At 43.2% G+C, this 24,874-nt stretch overlaps 1 protein-coding gene across 1 annotated transcript in view; it reads left to right on the top strand.

The window, feature by feature from the left end:
- LOC138637737 (uncharacterized) overlaps positions 1-24,874 on the top strand; it is a 383,106-nt gene that overhangs the window by 296,732 nt on the left and 61,500 nt on the right. Inside the window, exons 44-45 of the mRNA XM_069726649.1 lie at positions 19,079-19,246; positions 21,108-21,260. Coding sequence (XP_069582750.1) covers positions 19,079-19,246; positions 21,108-21,260 — 321 coding nt within the window. The remainder of the gene's footprint in view (positions 1-19,078; positions 19,247-21,107; positions 21,261-24,874) is intronic.

The following is a 24,874-nucleotide window of genomic DNA, read 5'->3' as shown; positions in this document are numbered from 1 at the left end:
TGGTCCATGTTGAGTGTGATACACACCATGTTACCAAACAGCACAGTGAGTATCTGTAGCCCTATATACAGGCCCACTCACTGATTCCAAGATTGTAGACACCTGTGATGCTAATTAGTGGACACACTTTGATTTAACATGTCCCCCCATTATTTTTCAGGGGAACCATCATTTCTGTCCAGGCCTATTTCATGAGTTTTTTTATTTTTTTTTTTATTCCGTGGAAGCATGGTTGAAAAGCAATGTCTGACTTTCATTTGTTCATTGTCAAATTTTTTATTTATTATTACTTTTGTCAGATTCAAGTTATTTCTGTGACCATTATGGGTTTTTCTGTCATTAAACGAGGTGTACCAACAATTTTGTTCACATGTATATTTACTGTATCTGTCTGCTTATCAGTTCATCTTGCATTTATTATTTTTCCAAATGGCTGCTACTTTAGTATTTAACCTGTATTAAAAAATATTTAGAATTGAGAGTCCTCAGTGGTTGATACCTTTTAATGGGGCCATTAAAAGGTATCAACCACTGAGGACTCTCAATTCTAAATATTTTTTTATCAACTGGCTAACACGGTACAAAGATATATTTCATTCCTGTATTAACCTGCATTAGACACTTCTCTGCTGCCTATCACAGGTTCCTTATGTTGTTATTTGTGTTCTGAACTGTTTTTTGTAGCATCACAGCTTTGCTAATACCCTTGCTGGACACATCATCTTGCTACACGGGATCTTAGCATGTCAATTGTGAGAGGTTGATCTTTAATTCTCATCATGTAATTTACCTGGACCATACTTATCATATACAGAGATTCAACTCTTTATTCATTGCGTGACAGGGTTGGTCACCCTATTTTGGTTGATCATGATTGGAGTCATGTTATTGAGCTTTGAATTTTTTTATACATTTTTTGTGTAGCTTTCATCAATAAAGGACTATTTTATCTTTTATGTCTGTTGATCCCACTTTATGTAGCTTGTCTTTGTCTTGGTTTTTGTATTACTTGTACTACTTGCTATAGGTGATGCCAGAATTACTTAGTGGTGCCCTCCATCCCCCTCTTTCGTTGAATGTGCATCCAAGGATGCACGTTCAGTTAAAATCTATATTTATAATAGTTAACAGCCGCCAGCCAATCACAGGCCGGCAGCTGATGAGAGAAATCCAATGGACCGTGGCCAGCTAAGAAGAAGCTTTTTTTTTACTTTCTTTTGTAAAGCCACACTATGGGGGTAGTATGGAGACACATAAGGGAAGTATGGAGAGACATGGGGGAATAATGGGGAGACACGGGGGAATAATGGGGAGACATGGGGGAATAATGGGGAGACATGGAGGATAATGGGGAGACATGGAGGAATAATGGGGAGACATGGGGGAATAATGGGAAGACATGGGGGAATAATGGAGACACATAAGGGAAGTATGGAGAGACATGGGGGAATAATGGGGAGACATGGGGAAGAATGAGGAGACATGGGGGCAGAATAGAGAGACATGGGGGTAGAATGGAGAGACTTGGGAGCAGAATGGAGAGAGATGGGGCAGGTTGGAGTCACATGGGGCAGAACGGAGAGACATGTGGCAGTATGGAGAGCATGGGGGGGCAGAATGGAGACACATGGGGGCAGAATGGAGACACATGGGCCAGGGATTGGAGAACATATGGATCCATGAATGGGAGAACATATGGGACCAAGAATGGACGAACATATGGGGCCAGGAATTGGAGAACATATTGGTCCAGGAATGAGACACAACGAGCCTGGAATGAGACACCTGGGGTCCAGAATGCAATACATATGGAAGCAGGATGTGGGACATTATTACTCTAGGGGCTAATTAAGGGATATTATTACTGCTATGATGTAATTTATTTTTGAGGATACAGTTTTCAGTGGGATTGGGAGGTCCTTTTACTGTGCTAGCGACACAGTCGCTTTTTTTCTTCATCTGACATAATATTGAAGTTAGGTAAAGATTGAAGAATGTGATCTAGATAACCGCAATTTTCTGCAGAGATGAAACCTGGCTGGAAGAAGTGATGGCAGTCTGTGCTGGATGAAGATGAAGGACTTCAACTAGAGACATCACCGGTGAGTCAGTGTCTTACCTGTACACTGACACTATATACTGTATACTATGTACAGAGCTCCTGTGTGTACTAACACTTATGGTAATATTAGTATTGTGGGTTTTATTTTATTAATGATCAGTATTGTAGTATTCGGTGATATGTTGTCTGGTCATGGTGTGACAGTATTTGTCTCTTATATGTGGTATTATTCGATCACTATGTGGTAGTAATATGTGGTCTTCATATGTTGTGGCGGTATTTGTCCCTTGTATGTGGTATTATTCGGTTACTATGTGGTGTTAATATGTGTTCTGGTCATGGTGTAGCAATATTTTTTTTCCTTGTATGTGGAACTATTCGGTCAATATGTGCTGGTAATATGTGGTCTGGCCCTGGTGTGACGGTATTGTTCATTTAAAAAAATAAATGTGATACATTCCCTTAACGAAAAATAAATAAAAATATACCTAAAAAAAGTATAGGATATTTTAACAAATGTTTAATAGGTAAGAGTCGACCAGGGCCTGGCCAAAAGAGTCTACCCTGTCTTGGTAGCCGCTTAAAAAATCTATTGGCCAAAACATAAGCTGATGACTGTGTATGGGATCTTGTGTTCAATGGGAACTGTTAATGTATGATTGATGAGTACGTGGAATAGAAGTGTAGTTTTTCCAAGAATGGGCGTTGGGAGTGTGCAAAGTTTGAGGGATAGAGGCGGAGTTGGGGTGGAGCCTGGTCAGAGTCTCAAGTGGGCCCGAAAATGTTGCCAGTATGGGCCCTGAAATTCTTGGTGGCAGCCCTGGCAATGACAGTGCTCTCTGTTTCCGTCTTGTCACTTCTGATTAGAAACGGCGAGAGAATATTGTCATTGTGCAATGAGAAGAACAGTGCATAGTGAGGAGGTCCTACTGAGCATCTGTCGGAAGTGAAAATTGATGATGATTCATTTCAGGGAGGGTACAGAGGCTACGGTAGTGACCACAAAATCTCCTCCCCTGGTGACGCTTCGTTTGAGTTTCCCAGCATGCACTAGAATTCTCAAACGAATCACCATCAAAGAGGATGTTGTAGAAATAATTAATAAAGCAGTTAGTAGTTTGCTGTTCATATGTTCAGTCTTTTGAGTTTCTTTTAACAGCTTTGGGTTTCCAAAGACTCAAATCTGTTAAAAGAAAAAAACTGACTATTCTTCAGTTTATTGAATACACTTGAAATAAAAAAAACTGGGGGCCAAAGGATGGAAAAAACGATTGAAAAGAATTTAAAAAAGGCAGTTTAGGACAAAAGACTCCAGCGTGTCCTGAAGCATCTTATGTGTAAATAACTTTAAGGGTTCACAGGCATTTAAAAGAAATCATATGTATATACCCTTAAAGTGCACATACCTGTGACGCTGTAAGAATCTGGCTGCACTCGGATGTCACCTGAGTGCAGTCCTATTAGAGCATGTAGATTCAAAACAGTGAAAAATGGAGAGTGGACCCACTGGACCGTGATGACGAACCTCTCTCGGACGAGCTGACCAGGTGGACCGCCCCCTATACAGGGAGAGTTAGGGGCAGGCCCGTGAGGGACTATCGCCACGGAAGCTGGAGGGTCGACTGAGATCAGATGGGTACACAGCAGGCACAAAGGGAAAGAGGGAACAGAAAGGAACTACTGAGACAAGGGAGAAGATGGGAACGCTACGGAGGCACGGAGGCTGGCAGGACAATATGGAGACACTGAGGCTGACGGGAGCAAGGAAAAGATATAGGAGCCGGGCAGGTACCGCAGAGGAAAAGGAACTGAAGGAACAAGGCAGGAACACAGGAAACAGGCAGGCACTGCAGAGGGCGGGGGACACCCAAAGTCAGAGAGCTAGGAACGCACAGAGACCACAGGTGGCCAGAAGCACTTGTAAACACAAATGAACATCAGGCACAGAGAAGCAGCAGGAAGCAGTTTACATAGCAGCATGGGAGCTACTTCCGGGTTACAGTCCTCCAGGATGACGGAGAGGACAGGAAAGAGCGCCAACAGAGGAATCAGTTGTGCGCATGCGCAGAGCTGAATGCGACGCGCGCGCGCACCCGGCGAGCTGCAGTGGGGAGAGGCGGCGGCAGCAACGGCATGACAGTACCCCCATCTTTACGCCCCTCCTTTTTAAGACTAGAAAGAAACCGGGACAAAATACGAGGAGCCCGAATGTTCTCTCGAGGCTCCCAGGACCTCTCCTCAGGACCAAAACCCTTCCAGTCAACCAAAAACAAAGTTCTCCCTCTAAGTTTTTTCATGGCTAAAATGTCCCTAACTTCAAAGACATCATCCTCGGAAACAGGTGAAGGAGAACAAAGGTTAGAAGAATGAAACTGATTAAAAACTACAGGTTTAAGGAGAGACACATGAAAAGAATTAGAAATACGCAGAGAGGCAGGCAACTTAAGTTTGTAAGAAACATCATTAATACGAGACAAAACTTCGAATGGACCGATATAGCGAGGACCCAGCTTATGTGAAGGGATTTTGAGACGGATAAATTTAGAAGAAACCCAAACCTTGTCCCCAGGATGGAATATAGGAGAATCAAGACGTCTTTTGTCCGCATGTCTCTTCATCCTAACTTGAGCCAACTCAAGGGTGGACTTGGTCTCCTGCCAGACCCTGGAGAACTCTCTAGACAGAAGATCAGCCGCTGGTACAGTAGAGACAGGAGGAACCGGAAGAGGAAGACCAGGATGTTGACCGTAGACGATAAAAAATGGAGATTTGTTAGTGGCTTCGCTGGGATGGTTATTGTAAGAAAACTCAGCCCATGGCAGTAAGTCAGACCAATCATTCTGATGAGAATTGGAAAAATGACGGAGATAAGTTACCAAGGTCTGATTAGTACGTTCCACCTGGCCATTGGACTGTGGATGGTAGGCCGAAGAAAAATCAAGCGAAATGTTCATAATTTGCAGAGGGATCTCCAGAAGCGGGTGGTGAATTGAACACCTCGGTCAGAAACAATATGTAAAGGAAGACCATGAAGACGAAAAATATGGTGAACAAAAATCTTTGCCAATTCGGGAGCAGAAGGTAAACCTGGGAGAGCGATGAAATGAGCCATCTTGGAGAAACGGTCCATGACCACGAAGATGACGGTGGAACCAGAAGAATGAGGCAGATCAGTGATGAAATCCATAGTTAAATGTTGCCACGGAGTGGAAGGTACTGGCAAAGGATGTAGAAGCCCAGAAGGTAGTTGCCTGGGAATCTTATTCTTGGCACAGGAAGGACAAGAGGCGACAAAACTTTGGACATCCTTAGACAACGTTGGCCACCAGTAAAAACGAGAGATCAAACGAAAGGTTTTTTTGAAACCAATATGTCCAGCCAGTTTGGAGGCGTGACCCCAAAGTAAGACACGTCTCCTGTTCCCTTCAGCGACAAAGGTCTTACCCGGAGGCAACGAAGTGAGAGAGACTGGAGCAACTGTGATGACTCTGGCAGGATCAATGATGTGTGCAGGCTCGTCCTCCAAAGGCTCGTCCTCCAAATCCACCACCTGGAATGACCTAGACAGAGCGTCGGCTTTGGAGTTTTTATTTCCTGGCAAGAAACGAAGTTCGAAGTCAAACCTGGCGAAAAACAAGGCCCACCTGGCCTGCCGAGGATTAAGTCTTTGCGCAGAACGAATATACGCCAGATTCTTGTGATCGCTGTAGATTATAAAACGATGTAAAGCCCCTTCTAAGAGGTACCGCCACTCCTCTAATGCCAACTTGATTGCCAAAAGTTCTTTATCACCGATGGAATAATTTTTTTCTGAGGAGGAGAAGATCTTTGAGAAAAAACCACAGGGCGCAAGACGACCAGAAGAGGATTTCTGCGAGAGCACAGCTCCAGCTCCAATTGCAGAAGCATCTACTTCAAGGATGAAGGGTTTATTGGCCACTGGACGATGAAGAATAGGAGCTGAGGCAAAGGCTTGCTTGATGGACTGGAAAGCCTCTTCAGCCTCAGACGACCACAGATGAGGATTGGCACCCTTCCGAATCATGGAGGAGATTGGAGCTGAAAGCGAGGAAAAGTGAGGTATAAACTGCCGATAGTAGTTAGCAAATCCAAGAAATCGCTGAATTGCTTTCACTCCAAGAGGACGCGGCCAGTTGAGCACGGCAGAAACTTTTCCCGGATCCATACACAAACCAGCGTCGGAAATGATGAAACCCAAGAAGGGTAGAGATGACTGTTCGAAGACACATTTTTCCAGTTTTGCGTACAGCCGATTCTCTCTCAAACGCTGAAGTACTTGCCGTACATCTCTTCTGTGAGTAGACAGATCTGGAGAGAACACAAGGATATCGTCCAAGTACACTACAACACAGGTGTAAAGTAGATCCCGAAAAACATCATTTACGAACTCCTGGAAGACTGCGGGTGCATTGCATAAACCGAATGGCATAACCAAATATTCATAATGACCATCTCTGGTATTAAACGCAGTCTTCCACTCGTCACCAGAACGGATACGGATCAAATTATAAGCTCCTCTGAGATCCAATTTGGTAAAGATTCATGCTCCACGTAGACGATCAAAGAGTTCTGGTATGAGAGGAAGTGGGTACTTGTTTTTGATCGTGATGGTGTTGAGACCCCGGTAGTCTATACATGGGCGAAGAGAACCGTCCTTCTTTTTAACGAAGAAGAACCCAGCTCCTGCAGGTGAGGAAGACTTTCGAATGAAGCCTCTGGCCAGATTCTCTTGAATATATTCGGACATGGCTTGAGTCTCGGTAGGAGACAATGGGTAAATACGACCCCTAGGTGGAGTAGAACCAGGAACAAGGTCTATCGGGCAGTCATAAGAGCGGTGCGGCGGCAAAATCTCCGCTTCCTTCTTGTTAAAGACGTCCGAGAAAGCGCAATAGGCAGGAGGAATTCCCACGGATTCCGAAGCAGACCGAGAGGAGGACGCAGGCTTGACGGGAAGCAGGCACCTGTTCAGACAAGACTGTCCCCACCGTAGAACATCTCCAGTACGCCAGTCCAGCGTGGGTTCGTGATCTCTCAACCAAGGAAGACCCAAAAGGAAAGAATGAGACAAAGAAGGTAAAACATAAAAGGCCAGTTTCTCACGATGAAGAGCTCCAATCTGAAGTTCGACTTCCTCCGTAACCAAGTTGACGGTCTCCCGCAAAGGCTGACCATCGACGGAAGCTATTTGTCTAGGAGTCTCCAAGGGTCTAACAGGTATCCCAAGCCTGTTAACAACCTCGAGCTGAACAAAGTTAACAGCCGCTCCTGAATCAACATAAGCCTCCAGAGAAAAGTGACGGGAACCTAAATGTAGAATAACAGACAAAACCAGAGGCGGAGAGGAATCATAACCACCTAGGAAGGCCTCTCTTACCTATCCTAGGCGGATGCGTTTCCCGGCTTCTGAGGACAAGCGCGTAAGAGATGAGAGGCACTGCCACAGTAAAAACAAAGACCTTGTGCGAGTCTCTCCTTGCGGCGTTGCTCAGAAGACTTAAGGCGATCGACCTGCATGGGTTCAGGAGAAGATGAAGAAGCCACCGGAGCTGCTTAAGAAAAAGAAGTCCCTCGAGCAACAGTGGTCTGGCGAAGAGGTCTCCTCTCTCTGGCAAGCTCACGAGTGCGCTCCTGAAAGCGCAGATCAATGCGCATGGCCAAGGAGATAAGATCATCCAAAGAGGTGGGAGTGTCCTGTCCCGCCAACTCATCCTTAATCCGTGAAGACAAACCACGCCAAAACGCTCCAACCAAAGCCTCATTATTCCAGCCAAGGTCTGAGGACAGAGTCCGGAAACGGATGGCGTACTGGGCTACTGAGAGAGTACCCTGGTAAAGGTTAAAGAGGGACTCAGTGGTAGAGACCAGACGACCAGGTTCATCAAAAACCTTACGGAAGGTATCCAGGAACGGATTGAGTTGGGAGACCAAAGGATCATCACGCTCCCAGAGGGGATTAACCCACGCCAAAGCCTCACCCTCCAAATGGGATACTATAAAAGCAACCTTAGCTCGGTCGGTAGGATAAAGTAGCGGAGACAATTCAAAATGCAACTGGCATTGATTAAGAAAGCCGCGGCACGCTTTAGAATCCCCACCATACCGAGGAGGTCTAGCAAGTCGGGGCGAGGGTTGTGGCGCAGAGACAGGAGTGGAAACAGAGGCCACATTCTGGAGGGAGAGAAGCCGATCATTAATGGAGGCCATAAAATTCAAAATATGGGACCGACTGTCCCGTTGTTGACCTAGCTCCTGCTGAAGGGCAACCAACTGCGGAGCAATACCAGGATCAGAAGGCTGTAAAGCCGCTAGGCGAGACTCCATATTATTTAAAAATGACATGATCCTAGTCTGGTTTTCACGCAAAAAGAGTAACTCCTTTTGAGTGGCGGAGACTCCAGCGGGGTCCATGGCCTGATGTTACTGTGACGCTGTAAGAATCTGGCTGCACTCGGATGTCACCTGAGTGCAGTCCTATTAGAGCATGTAGATTCAAAACAGTGAAAAATGGAGAGTGGACCCACTGGACCGTGATGACGAACCCCTCTCGGACGAGCTGACCAGGTGGACCGCCCCCTATACAGGGAGAGTTAGGGGCAGGCCCATGAGGGACTATCGCCACGGAAGCTGGAGGGTCGATTGAGATCAGATGGGTACACAGCAGGCACAAAGGGAAAGAGGGAACAGAAAGGAACTACTGAGACAAGGGAGAAGATGGGAACGCTACGGAGGCACGGAGGCTGGCAGGACAATATGGAGACACTGAGGCTGACGGGAGCAAGGAAAAGATATAGGAGCCGGGCAGGTACCGCAGAGGAAAAGGAACTGAAGGAACAAGGCAGGAACACAGGAAACAGGCAGGCACTGCAGAGGGCGGGGGACACCCAAAGTCAGAGAGCTAGGAACGCACAGAGACCACAGGTGGCCAGAAGCACTTGTAAACACAAATGAACATCAGGCACAGAGAAGCAGCAGGAAGCAGTTTACATAGCAGCATGGGAGCTACTTCCGGGTTACAGTCCTCCAGGATGACGGAGAGGACAGGAAAGAGCGCCAACAGAGGAATCAGATGTGCGCATGCGCAGAGCTGAATGCGACGCGCGCGCGCACCCGGCGAGCTGCAGTGGGGAGAGGCGGCGGCAGCAACGGTATGACAATACCCTTTGAAAGTTAAGACACCATTGCACAATAGATTAAAATTGTCCGAACCCACCAAAATTTACCAATTCAGCAAACAGTCTAATGTGTATGTGTGCACCTGATTGATGATTGTTTTGGGAGATAAGGTTCAAATGTGTCTGATATCGGACTGTAGAGCCTTTTGTTCTCTAAGTGATAAGATGTCTAGCAGAGGCTGTCTCATACAGAGCACAGGAGCGCTCAGCAGAGTGAGCGCAAATGTATGTGGGAGAGTCAAGTGAGAGCAGCTTACAGGATAATTGGGGCAGCTGTCTAAAGTGTATGGGGGCTTTCGTCAAAAGCTTGTTTGGCTTACATATATAGCTTCATTCAGACTGCTGTATTTTCAGTCCAACACACACTGACCCTATAATTAGTTAGTATCAAATCTAATACTACATGTACATGACTACATTTCTACCAACAGTGCACAACTATGTCACCAGAACTACTGTCTGTACATGACTCCATCACCAAAACCACCATTAGTACATGAATACATCAGCAGAACCTTCATTAGTAACATAGTAACATAGTTAGTAAGGCCGAAAAAAGACATTTGTCCATCCAGTTCAGCCTATATTCCATCATAATAAATCCCCAGATCTACGTCCTTCTACAGAACCTAATTGTATGATACAATATTGTTCTGCTCCAGGAAGACATCCAGGCCTCTCTTGAACCCCTCGACTGAGTTCGCCATCACCACCTCCTCAGGCAAGCAATTCCAGATTCTCACTGCCCTAACAGTAAAGAATCCTCTTCTATGTTGGTGGAAAAACCTTCTCTCCTCCAGACGCAAAGAATGCCCCCTTGTGCCCGTCACCTTCCTTGGTATAAACAGATCCTCAGCGAGATATTTGTATTGTCCCCTTATATACTTATACATGGTTATTAGATCGCCCCTCAGTCGTCTTTTTTCTAGACTAAATAATCCTAATTTCGCTAATCTATCTGGGTATTCTAGTTCTCCCATCCCCTTTATTAATTTTGTTGCCCTCCTTTGTACTCTCTCTAGTTCCATTATATCCTTCCTGAGCACCGGTGCCCAAAACTGGACACAGTACTCCATGTGCGGTCTAACTAGGGATTTGTACAGAGGCAGTATAATGCTCTCATCATGTGTATCCAGACCTCTTTTAATGCACCCCATGATCCTGTTTGCCTTGGCAGCTGCTGCCTGGCACTGGCTGCTCCAGGTAAGTTTATCATTAACTAGGATCCCCAAGTCCTTCTCCCTGTCAGATTTACCCAGTGGTTTCCCATTCAGTGTGTAATGGTGACATTGATTCCTTCTTCCCATGTGTATAACCTTACATTTATCATTGTTAAACCTCATCTGCCACCTTTCAGCCCAAGTTTCCAACTTATCCAGATCCATCTGTAGCAGAATACTATCTTCTCTTGTATTAACTGCTTTACATAGTTTTGTATCATCTGCAAATATCGATATTTTACTGTGTAAACCTTCTACCAGATCATTAATGAATATGTTGAAGAGAACAGGTCCCAATACTGACCCCTGCGGTACCCCACTGGTCACAGCGACCCAGTTAGAGACTATACCATTTATAACCACCCTCTGCTTTCTATCACTTTCTATGTATTAGTACGTAATACATCACAAGAACCTTCATTAGTACATGAATACCTAATCGAAACCTTCATCAGTACATGAATACATCACCTGATCTTCATCGGTACTTGACTATAGCACCAAGTTTAGTGCGACAATCAACTGCAATCTCAGGTTAGACCCCAGAAAATACAAATGTATCCTATGAAACTTCCACTCCCAATATGTCCTTAACAATGCTAAGGAGGTGAAGGGAGTTTTTGTTCTCCTCAGCCATCATCAGACTGTGGACCACGTAGGAATCACAGTACTGATCAGACACAGGCAGTAGCACTCTTAAACTTTTAAAGAGTAACTTTTGAGAAATATATGTTTTAAGCCCATTAATTGTCAGTAGATTGGTGCAAATCCAGATCTATAATTTTCTACTTCATCTGCTCTGCACAGTGTGCTCTCCTGACTCCATAGCTGCACTTTTCTAACAGGTCTTTTGCACAACTATTGGTCGCAGTGTTAATGCACCTCAAAGAGTACTAAACTTTCAGACAATATTTTATGTTTTTGGCCCAATAATTCTGAGAATTTATTAGATCCCCACAAACCTGCTCAGAATTAATGAACCTAAACCATAAAAACATGCATCAAAATCATTTTTAAACCTGCTTAAATATCATCCTTCTTGGCAGCACATCGTTCCGTGTAAACATGCACTGCTGAAAACAATGCTTTACTGGCCGAACAAAATGATCATGTGGACAATTGTTCTGCGCATATGAAAAAGCGGTCACAGGAGGCTATTAAACAACTGCCAATTGGCTTCATATCGTAGATCAACTTGATTTTATAGGCAGCAATTGGCCAATGTACCCTTAGTTCTAGGTAACTTATAGGTGACATCTTCTCTGGATGTGGTTTTTCTCATCCTTTTCTTCTTCCTCTGGTCCTAACGCCGTGATGACTTTTCACATCAAGAGCTCGTTTCTGCAGATTTCCCTCTTCTCTGGTCTTCTGCAGCACATCCTGACAAGGTGCCACTAAAAATAATAGTGTAATTATACTACCTGAACAAAAATAACCACCCATGATGTGCATTAAATAAAGCCCTACACTGAGCCCCCAAATAAATAGTCACTCCTCACTGTGCTCCCTGACACAAAAATTACCACATACTGTCCCTCTTATGATGCATGGCCTCCCCACTCCTCTCCTATAAAAATATTCTCACCACACTGGAACCCCTTAAATACTATGACCACCACACTGTCCACCTCTGTGAATTACAACCACCACACTGCTTTCCCTTTGAGCTACACCCACCACATGTTCATCCTTTATAAACTATGACCTCCACTCTGTTTCCTCCATACTGCCTATCCTATCTGCCTCCACACCATATTGAGCCTACTTTTAGCAATGTCCCCCCACGTCACACTTAGCCTCCTCTTTACACTGTCTCCCCAATCTCTGCACTGAGCCTCCTCTTCACACTGTCCCTGCCATGCTGCCCATTCTCCATACTGACCCCTATATAGCCCATTCTTCAGAAAGCCCCCCATATTGCCCTATCTCTATACAAGACACCTCTATAGTGCTCATTCTCCAAACATAGCCACCCCATAATGCCCCATTTACATACAGATTCCCCCATACTGCTCCATTTACATACAAATCCCCCATACTTCCCCAGTCCTTTACTGAGCCCTCGTACTACCCAATCTCTGTATAGAGACCTCCTTATATTGCACCATCTCCATAACGAGCCCCCCATTCTGCCACTTGCCCATATGAAGCTCATAATTCTGCCTCATCTCCATATGTGCAACCTCATACTGCCCCATCTCCATAAAGCCCCCCATATTGCCTCATCTCTATATACAGACAATCATATAGCGCCCCTTCTCCATACAGGGCCCCCCATAATGTCCATTTGCCATACATAGCCCCCTATAATGCCCCATTTACATACAGAACCCCTAATACTCCCCACCTGCATAGTCCCAGATAGTGCCCTTTCTCCATGCTGAGCATCTGTAAACTGCCCATTCTCCATTCTGAGCCCCCATACATTACCCTATCTCCAAACAGGATGTCCCTTATACTGCCCCCTCTCCATTCTGAGCCCAAATATTCTGCCCAATCTGCATTCTCAGTGCTCCCTAAACTGCCCCTTCTCCATTCTAAGACCCGCTTTACTGCTCAAAACAGAGGCCACATGCTGTTCCTTCTTCATTCTAAGAACCTCTATGTGTCTCTAATAAGCCCTGTCTTTGGCTCTGTAACACTTACTAACTCCCAGCTGTCGCTCTCTCATCCTCTTGTTCTCTGCGACACCCTGGAGTGACATTTACAGCGTGATGAGATGACCTCATCATTATGCTTGATTCTCGTGGGGAAACGAGTCCAGATTTGTAAAAATACAAATGAATGCGAAGAAGTTTCGACTCTGCCTCCACGCCCTCTCGCTCACAAAGACGCTGATTCGGAAGAGGATGGGGAAATTTCAATTTTTGGTTATCGCCAGTGCCACCCCCAGCAACCCGCCTCCCTAGGGACCAGACCTTCTCATGGAAAATATGCCCCTCCCTGCTTATGGGCAACATGGAGTCCTTATTTCAAATCCCACCAAGGACAACAACTGCAAGGTGTTTGTATGTTTGCTTGGGTTTCCTCCTTGTTCTCCAGTTTGATACAACAGTCCAAATACATACTGATAGTGAAATTAGATTGTGAGTCCCAATGGGGCATTGCTCATAATCTCTGAAAAGTGCTGTGGAATATGATGGTGTTATATAGGCAATCATAATGAATACATTTGTGAACACAGCAAATTGTATTATATAAAGAAGCAAACACTACAGCAAGTCACTACTTGATTTAAAGTCTACAAAAATGATCGCTTATGAAATGATTAGTGACTGGAATAGCTCTTTTTCACAATATACTGTTCATGGATCGCCCCCACGTAAGGGCAATGGAGTACTCGGTACCGGGTCCTTCAGTTCCCTCAGCGAGGATGTCACGGTGGCCCGACCCGGACCGTGGCCCTAGGAGGGGCGCCCAATAAAAGGCAGAGTTTGTTGTTCGTGACGCCACCTGTGGTATTCGGTCAGAGTGAGCGACGCTGCTTAGGGGTCCGCTGGGGTGATGGAATGGCAGCTAGATGGTATACCTTCCCACAGGTGAAGTATATCCCCAGGGCTTCCCGAAAGTGTAGATGATGATGGTGGATGGTGCAAGGCACGGTGAATAACGAGGACACAATGGGTGCAGTCTCTTTACCTTTACTGAAGGCTTCAGCATCCACAGTCCAGGGTGTCGGATGACAGGGTAGGCAGAGTCCGGCCGGTCTGATGGCAATTCCAGAGTCCCCTTATCCAGGTGGAAATCAGTAGCCTTCCCCTTGCACACAGTAACGTAGTAGGTCCCTACTTGCATTAGCTACCTTAAGGTCCTCACTGTTATTACTTCTCTCTCTCTGTCCCCCAGATGGATAGGACAAACCCGTATGATGGTGGTGGCCTGAGGCTATTTTATAGGGACCCTAGTGACGCCCCTCCTCCGCGATTGCCACCGTGTCTGCTTAGGTGTTTAGGTCGGACAGCCAACTTGGAATCGACTGCCCTGCCGGTCTCTGAAGTAAAGCGTAGAGTCTATTACTCCCTCGGTGTTCCGGCCACCGGATCTGCGCTTCAGATGGAGGCAGCCTGCTTCTAGCTGGTCTCCCACTGATGTTTCACTCCTGTTGCTATGACTTCTGTGCTCACTCAGTACAGCACACTTCCTTTCGTGTCCTTTCTTAGGATGCTGCCGCATGGGTTGCAGGCGCAGCTCCATGTCCTTCTTTCTTACTGAGCCGCTGATGTTCTTCCTTTTTCCTCTGTCTGCCTGACAGGAATTCCCTGGGTTGAGCCCAGTCTGCTTCTCTCCCTCTCCTTCTCCTTCCGACTCCTGACTCACTCTCCCTTAAACTGCCTGACTTCCTAACCAACCCACCAGTTTTACCCTATGTGAGGAGTGGCCTAGTAGATAGAACCCTTAGCTCCCCCTGGTGGACTGGCGTGTGAAGTGTGTGTGTGGCTGTGATACCTGGCAGGGTGAACTCCTTTGGTGCCATCAGACGTAACATCACTCCCCTGGTGGAAGAACGACATTACTGCAACGACCAGGACTCTGGGGCGCTGCATACACATAATACAATGTTTGTAGCTACTGCAGTTATTATGTATATATATGAAGACTGGTGTTACATTTTGTACATTTGTTTTTATTACATATACAATAAGCATTATCTAATAGGTGAGAGTGGTTATATGATGAGTGTTTATAGCCCTATAATTCTAAGTATGCTTATTAATCACTGTGCTACAAACCTGGTTAGCATGGTGTAATGAGTACAGAAACAGAGTAAAGTCCAAGAGCAGGAGAAACGTTGTAATCGACCAGGAGAGAAATTGTAATTGACCAGAAACTTTCTGTCTTTACTTTCTAATTTATAATTGAGCTCCATCCAAGTTTGGAAAGGTCTACACAGGGAAGACTAAAATGTTGCATCATGGGAAACATTATAAATATATATATATATTTTCTACAGTGTTCCTATTATTTCTTAAAATAGCTCTCATATTTGAGTGCCAGAATGTTATCACAGGGGATGTTGTAGTATCATGGAGCTTTTTCTTGTAATTAGAATTATAGCTAAAGTTGAGATATTTACTATGTACCGTAGTTAGGATGAAAGACGTCATCAAGATGAAATTTTCCCTCTGTACTTATCCAAGAAAAGAGATAAACAAGTTAATTGTTAATAAATGTTGGATGATATATGATATCCGTTCAGTGTGTGAGATTTGCATAATGTGGGTGAGGTGAAATGGGCTAACCATAGATAAAAATGACACAATGTACAAAGTCCAAACCAGGGATTGCCTGTGTTTATCTTTAGAATTCAGAAAATAAACATACTTTTACATTTCAGGTAAAAACAGATAACCTGCTATGCTGAGAACTAACTAAACAAATGGTAGTCATAACAATACCAAGCCCTGTCCTGCAGCCATCTGGTCCTCCACACTTCTTCCTTTTCTCTTCCCTTATCGTGCACATCCTCTTCAGCCTCCTTTGCTTAATGCCAGGTCTTCGACATTGAGGAGGCCTATGCCTTAATTGTTTGCTGACTAGACCTTGGGCAACGTGACAACATGGCGTACAGTAATATCAGAAGTCTGGTTGCGCCTGAACACCTGGCATACAGTGAACCAGGTTTAAGAGGATGCACCTAACGGGAAGGCGAAGCACGGAGGACCAGATGGAGGGCTACAGGAAATGATGAGCACTCATTTTTGTATTTTTTTGTATATACTATGTTTATTATACTCTGGGGTCTTGAGAGATCCCAGGTCATAATAAGGAACATTCAGTTTTCCCCAATAACTTAGATGCAAAGCGAATTTCCCTGTGAAATGTGTGTGATGTGATGAATTTGCTTTTGTGCAACAAATGCTGGAGGACCATATGGCAGATTGCGGGTGCAGCAGGATAGATGAGAGGTTGGACATGTGAGTAGTTAGGTATTATTATTTTTTTAAAACCTATGTTTATTATGCTCTGGGGTCTGGACAGATGCTAAATCACAAAAGAAGGAACATTAAATTTGCCACTAATAACTTTGATGCAAATGAAATTTCCAGATAAAATCTATGTGATATGGCGAATTCGAATCTTGGCAGATTGGATCATGTCTAGCTAAGTAGAACGTGACCCCATTGACAATTATTAAATTAAATGGAGCAAAATGACATCGCCACCTCAGAGTCACAGAAATGTAAATTCTAGTGCGTCTACTCACTGGTCTTGTAAATATTGCAGCTCAAGAAAAGCAAAAAGACAATCATTGTGAGTGTAGCATAATACCTCCTGCAGGTGCAGTTACAAAATTATTAACCTTGTCCTAATACTGTACCATATATGGACTAAAGATTAGGGAACCCACCCTATTCTTTCCTATTCCAACTCTGAAACCTTTTCCGTCTGTACCAAGAAGACTACTTGTTAGGGTACCGTCTCACAGTGGCACTTTGGTCGCTACGACGACACGATCCATGACGCTCCAGCATTGCACCATTATCGCTCCAGCGTCGTAGACTGCGGTCACACTTCGCAATGCACGACGCTGGAGCGATAATTTCATGACGTGTTTGCGATGTAGAAGCTGTTGGTTACTATGCGCACATCGTATACAATATCGTGCACACCTTTGTTACACGATGCGATCATGCCGCCACAGTGGGACACTTGACGACGAAAGAAAGTTTCAAACCATCTGCTACGACGTACGATTCTCAGCGGGGTCCCTGATCGCAGTAGCGTGTCAGACACAGCGAGATCGTAAGTATATCGCTGGAACGTCACGGATCGTGCCGTCGTAGCAACCAAAGTACCACTCTGAGACAGTACCCTAAGGTTGAAGCTAGCTCTTCCAGAATAGATCAAACGTTCTTCGGAGCCTAAATCATGTCTAACAAGAATAGAAAGGAAATATACATTCTTTCACAACGCATAAAATTTAGAGGAGCTAGTATTGAAATAATGACTGTTGGGGTGGAAACCAAATTATAGCTGTAAACTATTGTACTTTCACAACCCTCTTAGTCTAAAGTCAAAGATTTTTAGAAGCTCATTTCTAGTTTTACAGGTTGCATGTTTGCATTTCTGCTTTAGCCACTGGGCAGCGGTGCTTTTTTTGCTGTCAAAGCATGAGAGCTTTTTTTTTTTTACTGGGACTTTTGATGCCACTTAATCAGGGAGCTGTGGGGGTTCCTGCCTGAGAGCACTCAGTGGAACTGTCAGCTGTTTAAACCACTGACACTCAAACCCCTGACACAATTAAACATCCACTGACGGTCAATAGTTCTGCTTATATGGTCTAAAGGTCTTTTCTGTGCTCCTGTGGTGTCATATTGATTTGTCCATTCTCTGACCTCGACCTCTATTCCACCACCCGCTTGCTTTTGATTTTGTTTCTAATGTGACCTCTTAGTGTTGACCCTCCTTGCTGCCAGCTTGCTTCACTGGGTGTCAGCTGACTCTTTGGTCCTAGATCTCAAGGTCCTGTGTAATTCCCGATCCAGGTACCTACAGCTCAACCACTGGATCTGGAGACTCTTCATCCATTATGACTCAAACTTGACAACCTTTGTCAAATGTTGAGTCTATATGTTTAAACTCCCCTTATTATGGCTTGCTGAATTGCTTCTATTCATCTCCCATTAATAACACCTCTAATACCTTTTATAACTATATACCTAAATGGGAGACCTGCAGATAGCTAAAAAAGACACCGAATGGGACTAGGCCTGGTCCTACATTTTGTGTTGATCAATCAACACTGCAACTATAAAATCTCTGTTCAGTGATACCTAGTTCCAACCCAAAGACCACTCCAAGTTCCTTCCCCCATTGTTTCCGAGGGTGTGGCTTACAATAAGTTGTATTACATATTTGATGATCATTCCCTAGACTCACCCATTTCTGGTCTAGTGTGTATGGTCTAATTTTTTCTGTTTTTTGTGTTGACCTCCGTAAAAATCCCTACAAAGTCTTTTTACTTTTTAAAGCAACCAGTTAAAACTTATTTGAACTTACCGTATTTCTTCTGTGTTTTTGCTAAGGAAGCAATTGCTAATATATGGAAGAGACCCTGTGTTCCGGACTGGACTGATTTTTAATCAATGAAAAGCTAACTGGTATTTACTGATACTCATTGTATGTCCACCAAAATCTGATCACCATAGATTATAAATGTTCAGCCACAACTTACAAGCGAGGCCGTGGTTTATCAGGTTATACCACAGGCCCCTTCTTTTTTCTTATTCTCAAACTGACTATCTCTTCCTTTTTTCCCCTTTTTTCTATACTTTTTCTTTACTCTTGTATTCTATCCCCCATTACTTGTCAGGGGCCTCTACGCTTTATATTGTTAAAGTAGAGTATGATTTGTTCTCATTCTCATTGTACCTTTATATAAACCATGTACTTCATTTTGCTATAAAGTTCTTGTATTGTAACTATATGGTTTTATTCTCTATGTTCAAAACCAATAAAAATATTAAAGAATTTTATGGAACTTGCCAATACTTTTATTTAAGAATATCCAACTATCCTTATCAATCTTGGATGAGAGTTAGATACCTTTTATTTTTGCTGGATGACACCAGATTTAATTTTTTTTTATTAATTTCTAGAATACTGATATGAGCCATGAACTCATCATAGAAATAACTGCCCTCAGAGCCAGACTACAAGATATTGAAGAAGAAATGATGTCCTCCAAGGAAACCATAAAAAAACAAGTGCAGGATGAATATGAGGCCTTAATCAGGACTTTATTTGCTGCAAGTGTGTCCCTGAAGGTGAGAACAACATTGTCCATATCTGTTCTTCATTATGTGTATGTAATTAACCTGAATTTTATCAATGCAGATGAGGAGTAACAGTGTGCCAGAGGTGGATCTAAATAAAGTATATTACAATACGTTTTCGGTTTCTTCAGCTTCATTAGAGCGCTTATCTTACTAACGTTCACCGTGCCTATATAGCACAGCAGAGTGACGTTAGCAGCATGATCAGATGACCTGACATCACCTTGATCCAGAAGTCCCAGCGGTAAGGGCTTCAATTGTGTTCGCATCTGAAAGACGCAAGTGCGATTGAAAGCTGTGTGCTGGCGTGTTACATCAGCTTGACAGCCGGCTTAGACAATGGCTTATTTCCACCCCAGGGTTGCGGCAAAATGCAGCCTCTGGAGCGACGCCTTAGACCACCAAATCAGGCGACCCGACGTAATCTCCTGCCTGCTGCACCCAGGGCAAATGCCCCGTATTCCCTCCCTTTAGAAATGCCCTTGACTTACGCTACTGGCCTTTTCTAGAAGATAATGGTAGAACTTCTCCATACACATTAGATTAATGTCAGACGAACCATCCGACATTGATGAAGTCATTCAACGGTCTACTGTGTACAGGGAAGCCTGAATGTCGGGGAGCTGTTGATCGGGTATGTCCGATTTCAGCCTGCTAATCATATTGTTTAAGGGGAAATAATCCATCTCGATTGACTCTTCAGCACACCGGAGCACTCATTCAGCCAAGCCTATGTTGTTTATTAGACATGTTGGCCAAAGGCTTTCTCATAGAAAACACAAAAGCTCTACCCCAATTAGTGGTCCTGTGTATTGGGATAGTCATCTGAGATGGCTGTCTGCCCATCGATCAGTCAAAGCATCTTTTGTCTGAAAGTCATCCAATGTGTATGGGACATTTTAGATCAGTATAACAACTTAGGTCTACATAGCACCCATTTCTGCGTCTCAGAACTAAACTAGAAAAAACAGCTCCTGCTTGGATTGCCTGAGTTCCACAGTATGTTAGTCCCCTATTCAGAATTAGTGACCATAGAATACCCTGTGATAATATCAACGTTGTCAACTGAAAGTCTCGAGAATGGTATGAAAGCTTTCATAGATTCATCCTGAGAAGTTTGTCAAAACCATAAAATATTAATTGAAAAAAAACAAACAACATTATAAAACCATTGTAGAATATATGACTGCAGAAAACAGAGCATCTTACTGACTAACAAAGGCTAGCAATATAATCTGTTCTGATCTATGCCGCTATGCATCACGTTATAATATCTGTCCCTTTGCACATTGTACTTTGACTCAGGGAAAAAAGTACAGAAAAGAGTAGAATGTTCTTTGCACATGATCTATTTTGATGGAAACTTATCTTTACTGAACACTGATCCTACAGTCTATCTTATATACGGTATCATAAACTTTATTATTCCTTGTAAAATTGAGAACTTACCGTCAGTGTTTTTTTTTGCATTATCTCTTTGTTGTGGTAATATCTAGAAATCTTTACATATGTATATATTGTACTCGTGGGATTCCTTTTTTGCCTTTTAGGCCATGTTCACATGTCGCTAAAAATTTGTGCTGCAAATTTGGTCACAAATCCACAATAAATTTGTATCAAAATCTGTATGTGATACTTACGGGTTTTGTTGTGGATTTGGCTCCAGATTTTACCCTACTCTGTTACAAATAATTGAGTAGGATGAAATCAGTAAAGAAATTTTACCCGATCTTTATGTGCAGATTTTGTCCACAACGTTTGAATGAGTTTTATAGTGTAAAGTGCTGTGGATCCTGAATGGCCTTATTCTTTTTATACATATTTACAACAGCACATTTCCTTGTTGTTTTAGTCTAGAATAGATGACTATCACATTAGTATGAACCAACAAGTGACGGAAATCATCAGTGATGTTCGGAAAGAAGGTGTAGACGACATGATTTCTCTGAAAAAAAAATATTACCCTGGACAAAATGGCAGTACTCTGAAAGACACATTGTCTATGGTGAGTTACAGCAAACAGAAAGCTAACATAGACACAAAGCTTTAAATAGATTATTAAAAGTATCACAATTTGATATATTAATGAATATTGAAAAAAAAACTCAGAGGTTAAAATGCTTAGGTTGTGTTCTCACGCAGTCACAATACAGTTTTTGCTACAATCGTGTTAACAAAAAAAATACAGTTAGATCCAGAAATATTTAGACAGTGACACAATTTTGATATTTTAGCTATTTACCAAAATCTATTCAAGATACATTAATATAATCAGTATGGGCTCAAAATGCAGAGTCTCAGCTTTAATTTGAGGACAGTCACATCGCAATTGGAGAAAGGGTTTAGGAATTACTGCTCTTTAATATGTTGCTGCCTCTTTTTAAAGGAACCAAAAGTAATTGAACAATTATCTCAAAATGTCTTTAATGGGCTGCTCGGCAATTCCCTTGTTAATGCATCATCAATTAAGCTGGTGAAGGGTCTAGGGCTGATTTTAGGTGTGGCATTTGCATTTGGAAACAGACGCTGTGGATCCATATTATGTGGTCAAAGGAGCTCTCAATGGAAGAGAAACAGACCATCATTAGGCTGAAAAATGAAGACATCTATCTGAGAGATGGCAGAAATGTTAACAATTTGTTACATTCTGAAAAAAAACAAGAGTGCACTGGTGCGCTTGGGAACTCAAAAAGACCTGGACGTCCATGGAATGCAACAGTGGTGGATGATCTCAGAATCGTTCCATGGTGAATAAAACCCTTCAAAACATCCACCTAAGTGAAGAATACTTTCAAGGAAGTAGGCGTTTAAGTATCTAAGTCTACCATAAGGAAAACACTTCATGAGAGCAAATACAGAGGGTTCACAAAAAGGTGCAAGCCATTAGAAATGAAAAATTAAATGCCAGATTTAAATTTTGCCAAAAAAACATATAAATAAGCCAGCCCAGTTCTGCAAAAAAAAAATATTTGGACAACCTAAGATTAACTTGTACCAGAATGATGGGAAGAAGAAAGTATGGAGAAGGCTTGGAATGGCTCACGTTCCAAAGCACATAACATTCTCTGTAAAACATGGTGGAGGCAGTGTGATGGCATGGGAATGCATGGCTTCCAATGGCACAGAGTCACCAATGTTTATTGATGACACTCCAGTGTTTATTGTCTGAAGACAGAAGCAGCCGGATGAATTCTGAAGTGTACAGGGCTATACTTCCTGCTCAGATGCAACCAAATGTAGCAAGGTTGATTAGATGGTCCTTCATAGTACAGATAGACAGTGACCCAAAACATAATGGTAATGGGCTAGTCCCAACCATTAACGCTATCTGTTCTTATCAACTACTTGTGGCTGGGCAGAACACAGCTTTATTGCTAATAATGCATATGACTATACACTTTACACATCCAAATGCTTTGTAACAGTTCACATGTCTTCAAGGGGGGAGTGTGGACACCTCCACCTCCTAATATCCGGTTGTAATAAAGGCCTGGCAAAGCATCACAAAGGAGGAAACCCAGCGTTTGGTGACATCCATGGCTTCCAGACTTCGGGCAGTCATTGCCTGCATAAAATTTTCTATAAAGTATTAAAAATGAACATTTTTTTTATGGTATGCTGAAATGAGGAGTCTTTGTAGAAAACTTATGTCAATTCCTAAATGTTTCACAGGATATTTTTGTTCAAACCTCTTTAATTAAACCTGAAAGTCTACACTTCAATTGCATCGCAGTTGTTCTTCATTTTAAATACAAAATAGTGGCATACAAAGCCCAAATCACAAAGATTTGGTCTCTATCCAAATATTTCTCGACCTAACTACACAGTTTTGCTATGATTTTCATAAATTACAGCAAGAATGCTTAGATTTTACCGCATTTGCACCAAAAAGGCATTGTAGCTGCAACATGGACGCTGCCTTACCAATGGTTACTTAGGCTACTTTCACACTGGCGTTTTTTGCCAGACGTCGCAATGCGTCGTTTATGGGAAAAAACGCATCCTGCAAAGTTGTTTGCAGGATGCGTTTTTGCCCCATAGATTAACATTAGCGACGCATTGCGACGCTTTGCCACACGTCGCAACCGTCATGCGACGGTTGCGCCGTGTTGTGGCGGACCGCCGGGAGCAAAAAACGTTAAATGTAACGTTTTTTGCTCCTGACGGACCGCTTTTTCCGACCGCGCATGCGCGGCTGGAACTCCGCCCCCATCTCCCCGCACCTCACAATGGGGCAGCGGATGCGCCAGAGAAATGCATCCACTGCACCCGTTGTGCAGTGCGTCAAACGCTAGCGTCGGAATCTCTGCCCGACGCATTGCGACGGGGAGATTCCGACGCTAGTGTGAAAGTAGCCTAATTGTGTTTTATTTTTACTTTTAGCAATATTACATGGTGACCTGTAGTAGCATGTAAAAGTTTGGGCAACTCTGGTCTAGATTAGTTATTGTGAACAGCTAAGCAAATTGGAGATCAAACGCTCTTTAAAAGTTAAAGATGACATATTTACATTTAAACTGTAAAAAATGACAATATATTGTTTCTTCTTTGCTTAAAATGCAAAGTAAATGTATAATCTTTAACTTTAGGCCTTTTAGAGATAATTTCATCTTCAAATTGCTTAACTGTTCACAATAACAGTAATTTTGACCAGGGGTGCCCAAACTTTTACATGTCACTCTATGTGTATGGTAAATTGTTGGATTCCATGATGAAAACACAGGCCTCATTATAGTCAATAGGGTCTGTCAGTAATAGTCAGTGGGGTTTGTGAGGAGCCCTTGCCAATCATCATTTGAGTACTCTGTCCTTTTCAGTATTCTGCACATAAAAAATAATGGAAATGATAAGAAGAGTTGTGAACAGAACCTTTGCATTTTAGCAAGTGATGTTGAGACGGTTGTTACATTATTTATTGATACATTGTGACAGAGTTTTGTAAAGAATGGAGCCAAAACTAAACAGATTAGCGTAATATCTGTTAGTACAAGGGACATGATGAGCACACTTTGGCTGCTGCTCTAATTTCTGATGCCAGATATTCTCTATTTTATACATGTTACAATGCCTGCAAGAATTAACTAGTGCAAGAATTAAGATACTTTTCTTTGCATAATTATCTATATATATAATCGTCTAAGGGGTACTTCCGTCTGTTTGTCTGTTTCTCAGTAACGGAAATCCCGGGTTGCTGAATTGTCGCAGTCCCTTAACGCTGCCATTTACCTTGTAAGTGTGCCCAACTTTTTACTATTGATGCTGCCTATGCAGCATCAATAGTAAAAACATATAATGTTAAAAATAATAATAAAAAAACCCATTATATTCTCACCTTCCGCCGTCCACGCCAGTCTTTCCCGCTCCTCGCGACGTTCCGGTCCCAAGAATGCATTGCAGCAATGACCGGATATGACGTAGCGGTCTCGTGAGAATGCTACATCATCATGTGTTCTTGCCGCAAGGCATTACTGGGAATGGAGCGTCGCGAGGAGCATAGCGAAAGACCTGGGCTGGATCCGGGGGCCGCCGGAAGGTGAGTATATAACTATTTTTTATTTTAATTCTTTTTTTAACATGGATATGGTGCCCGCATTGCTATATACTAAGTGGGCTGTGTTA

The sequence above is a fragment of the Ranitomeya imitator genome, chromosome 5 (genome assembly GCF_032444005.1).
Source record: "Ranitomeya imitator isolate aRanImi1 chromosome 5, aRanImi1.pri, whole genome shotgun sequence".
Classification (NCBI taxonomy): domain Eukaryota; kingdom Metazoa; phylum Chordata; class Amphibia; order Anura; family Dendrobatidae; genus Ranitomeya; species Ranitomeya imitator.
The sequence above is the reverse complement of the archived record's forward strand: the minus strand, read 5'-3'. Positions and strand labels throughout refer to the sequence as shown.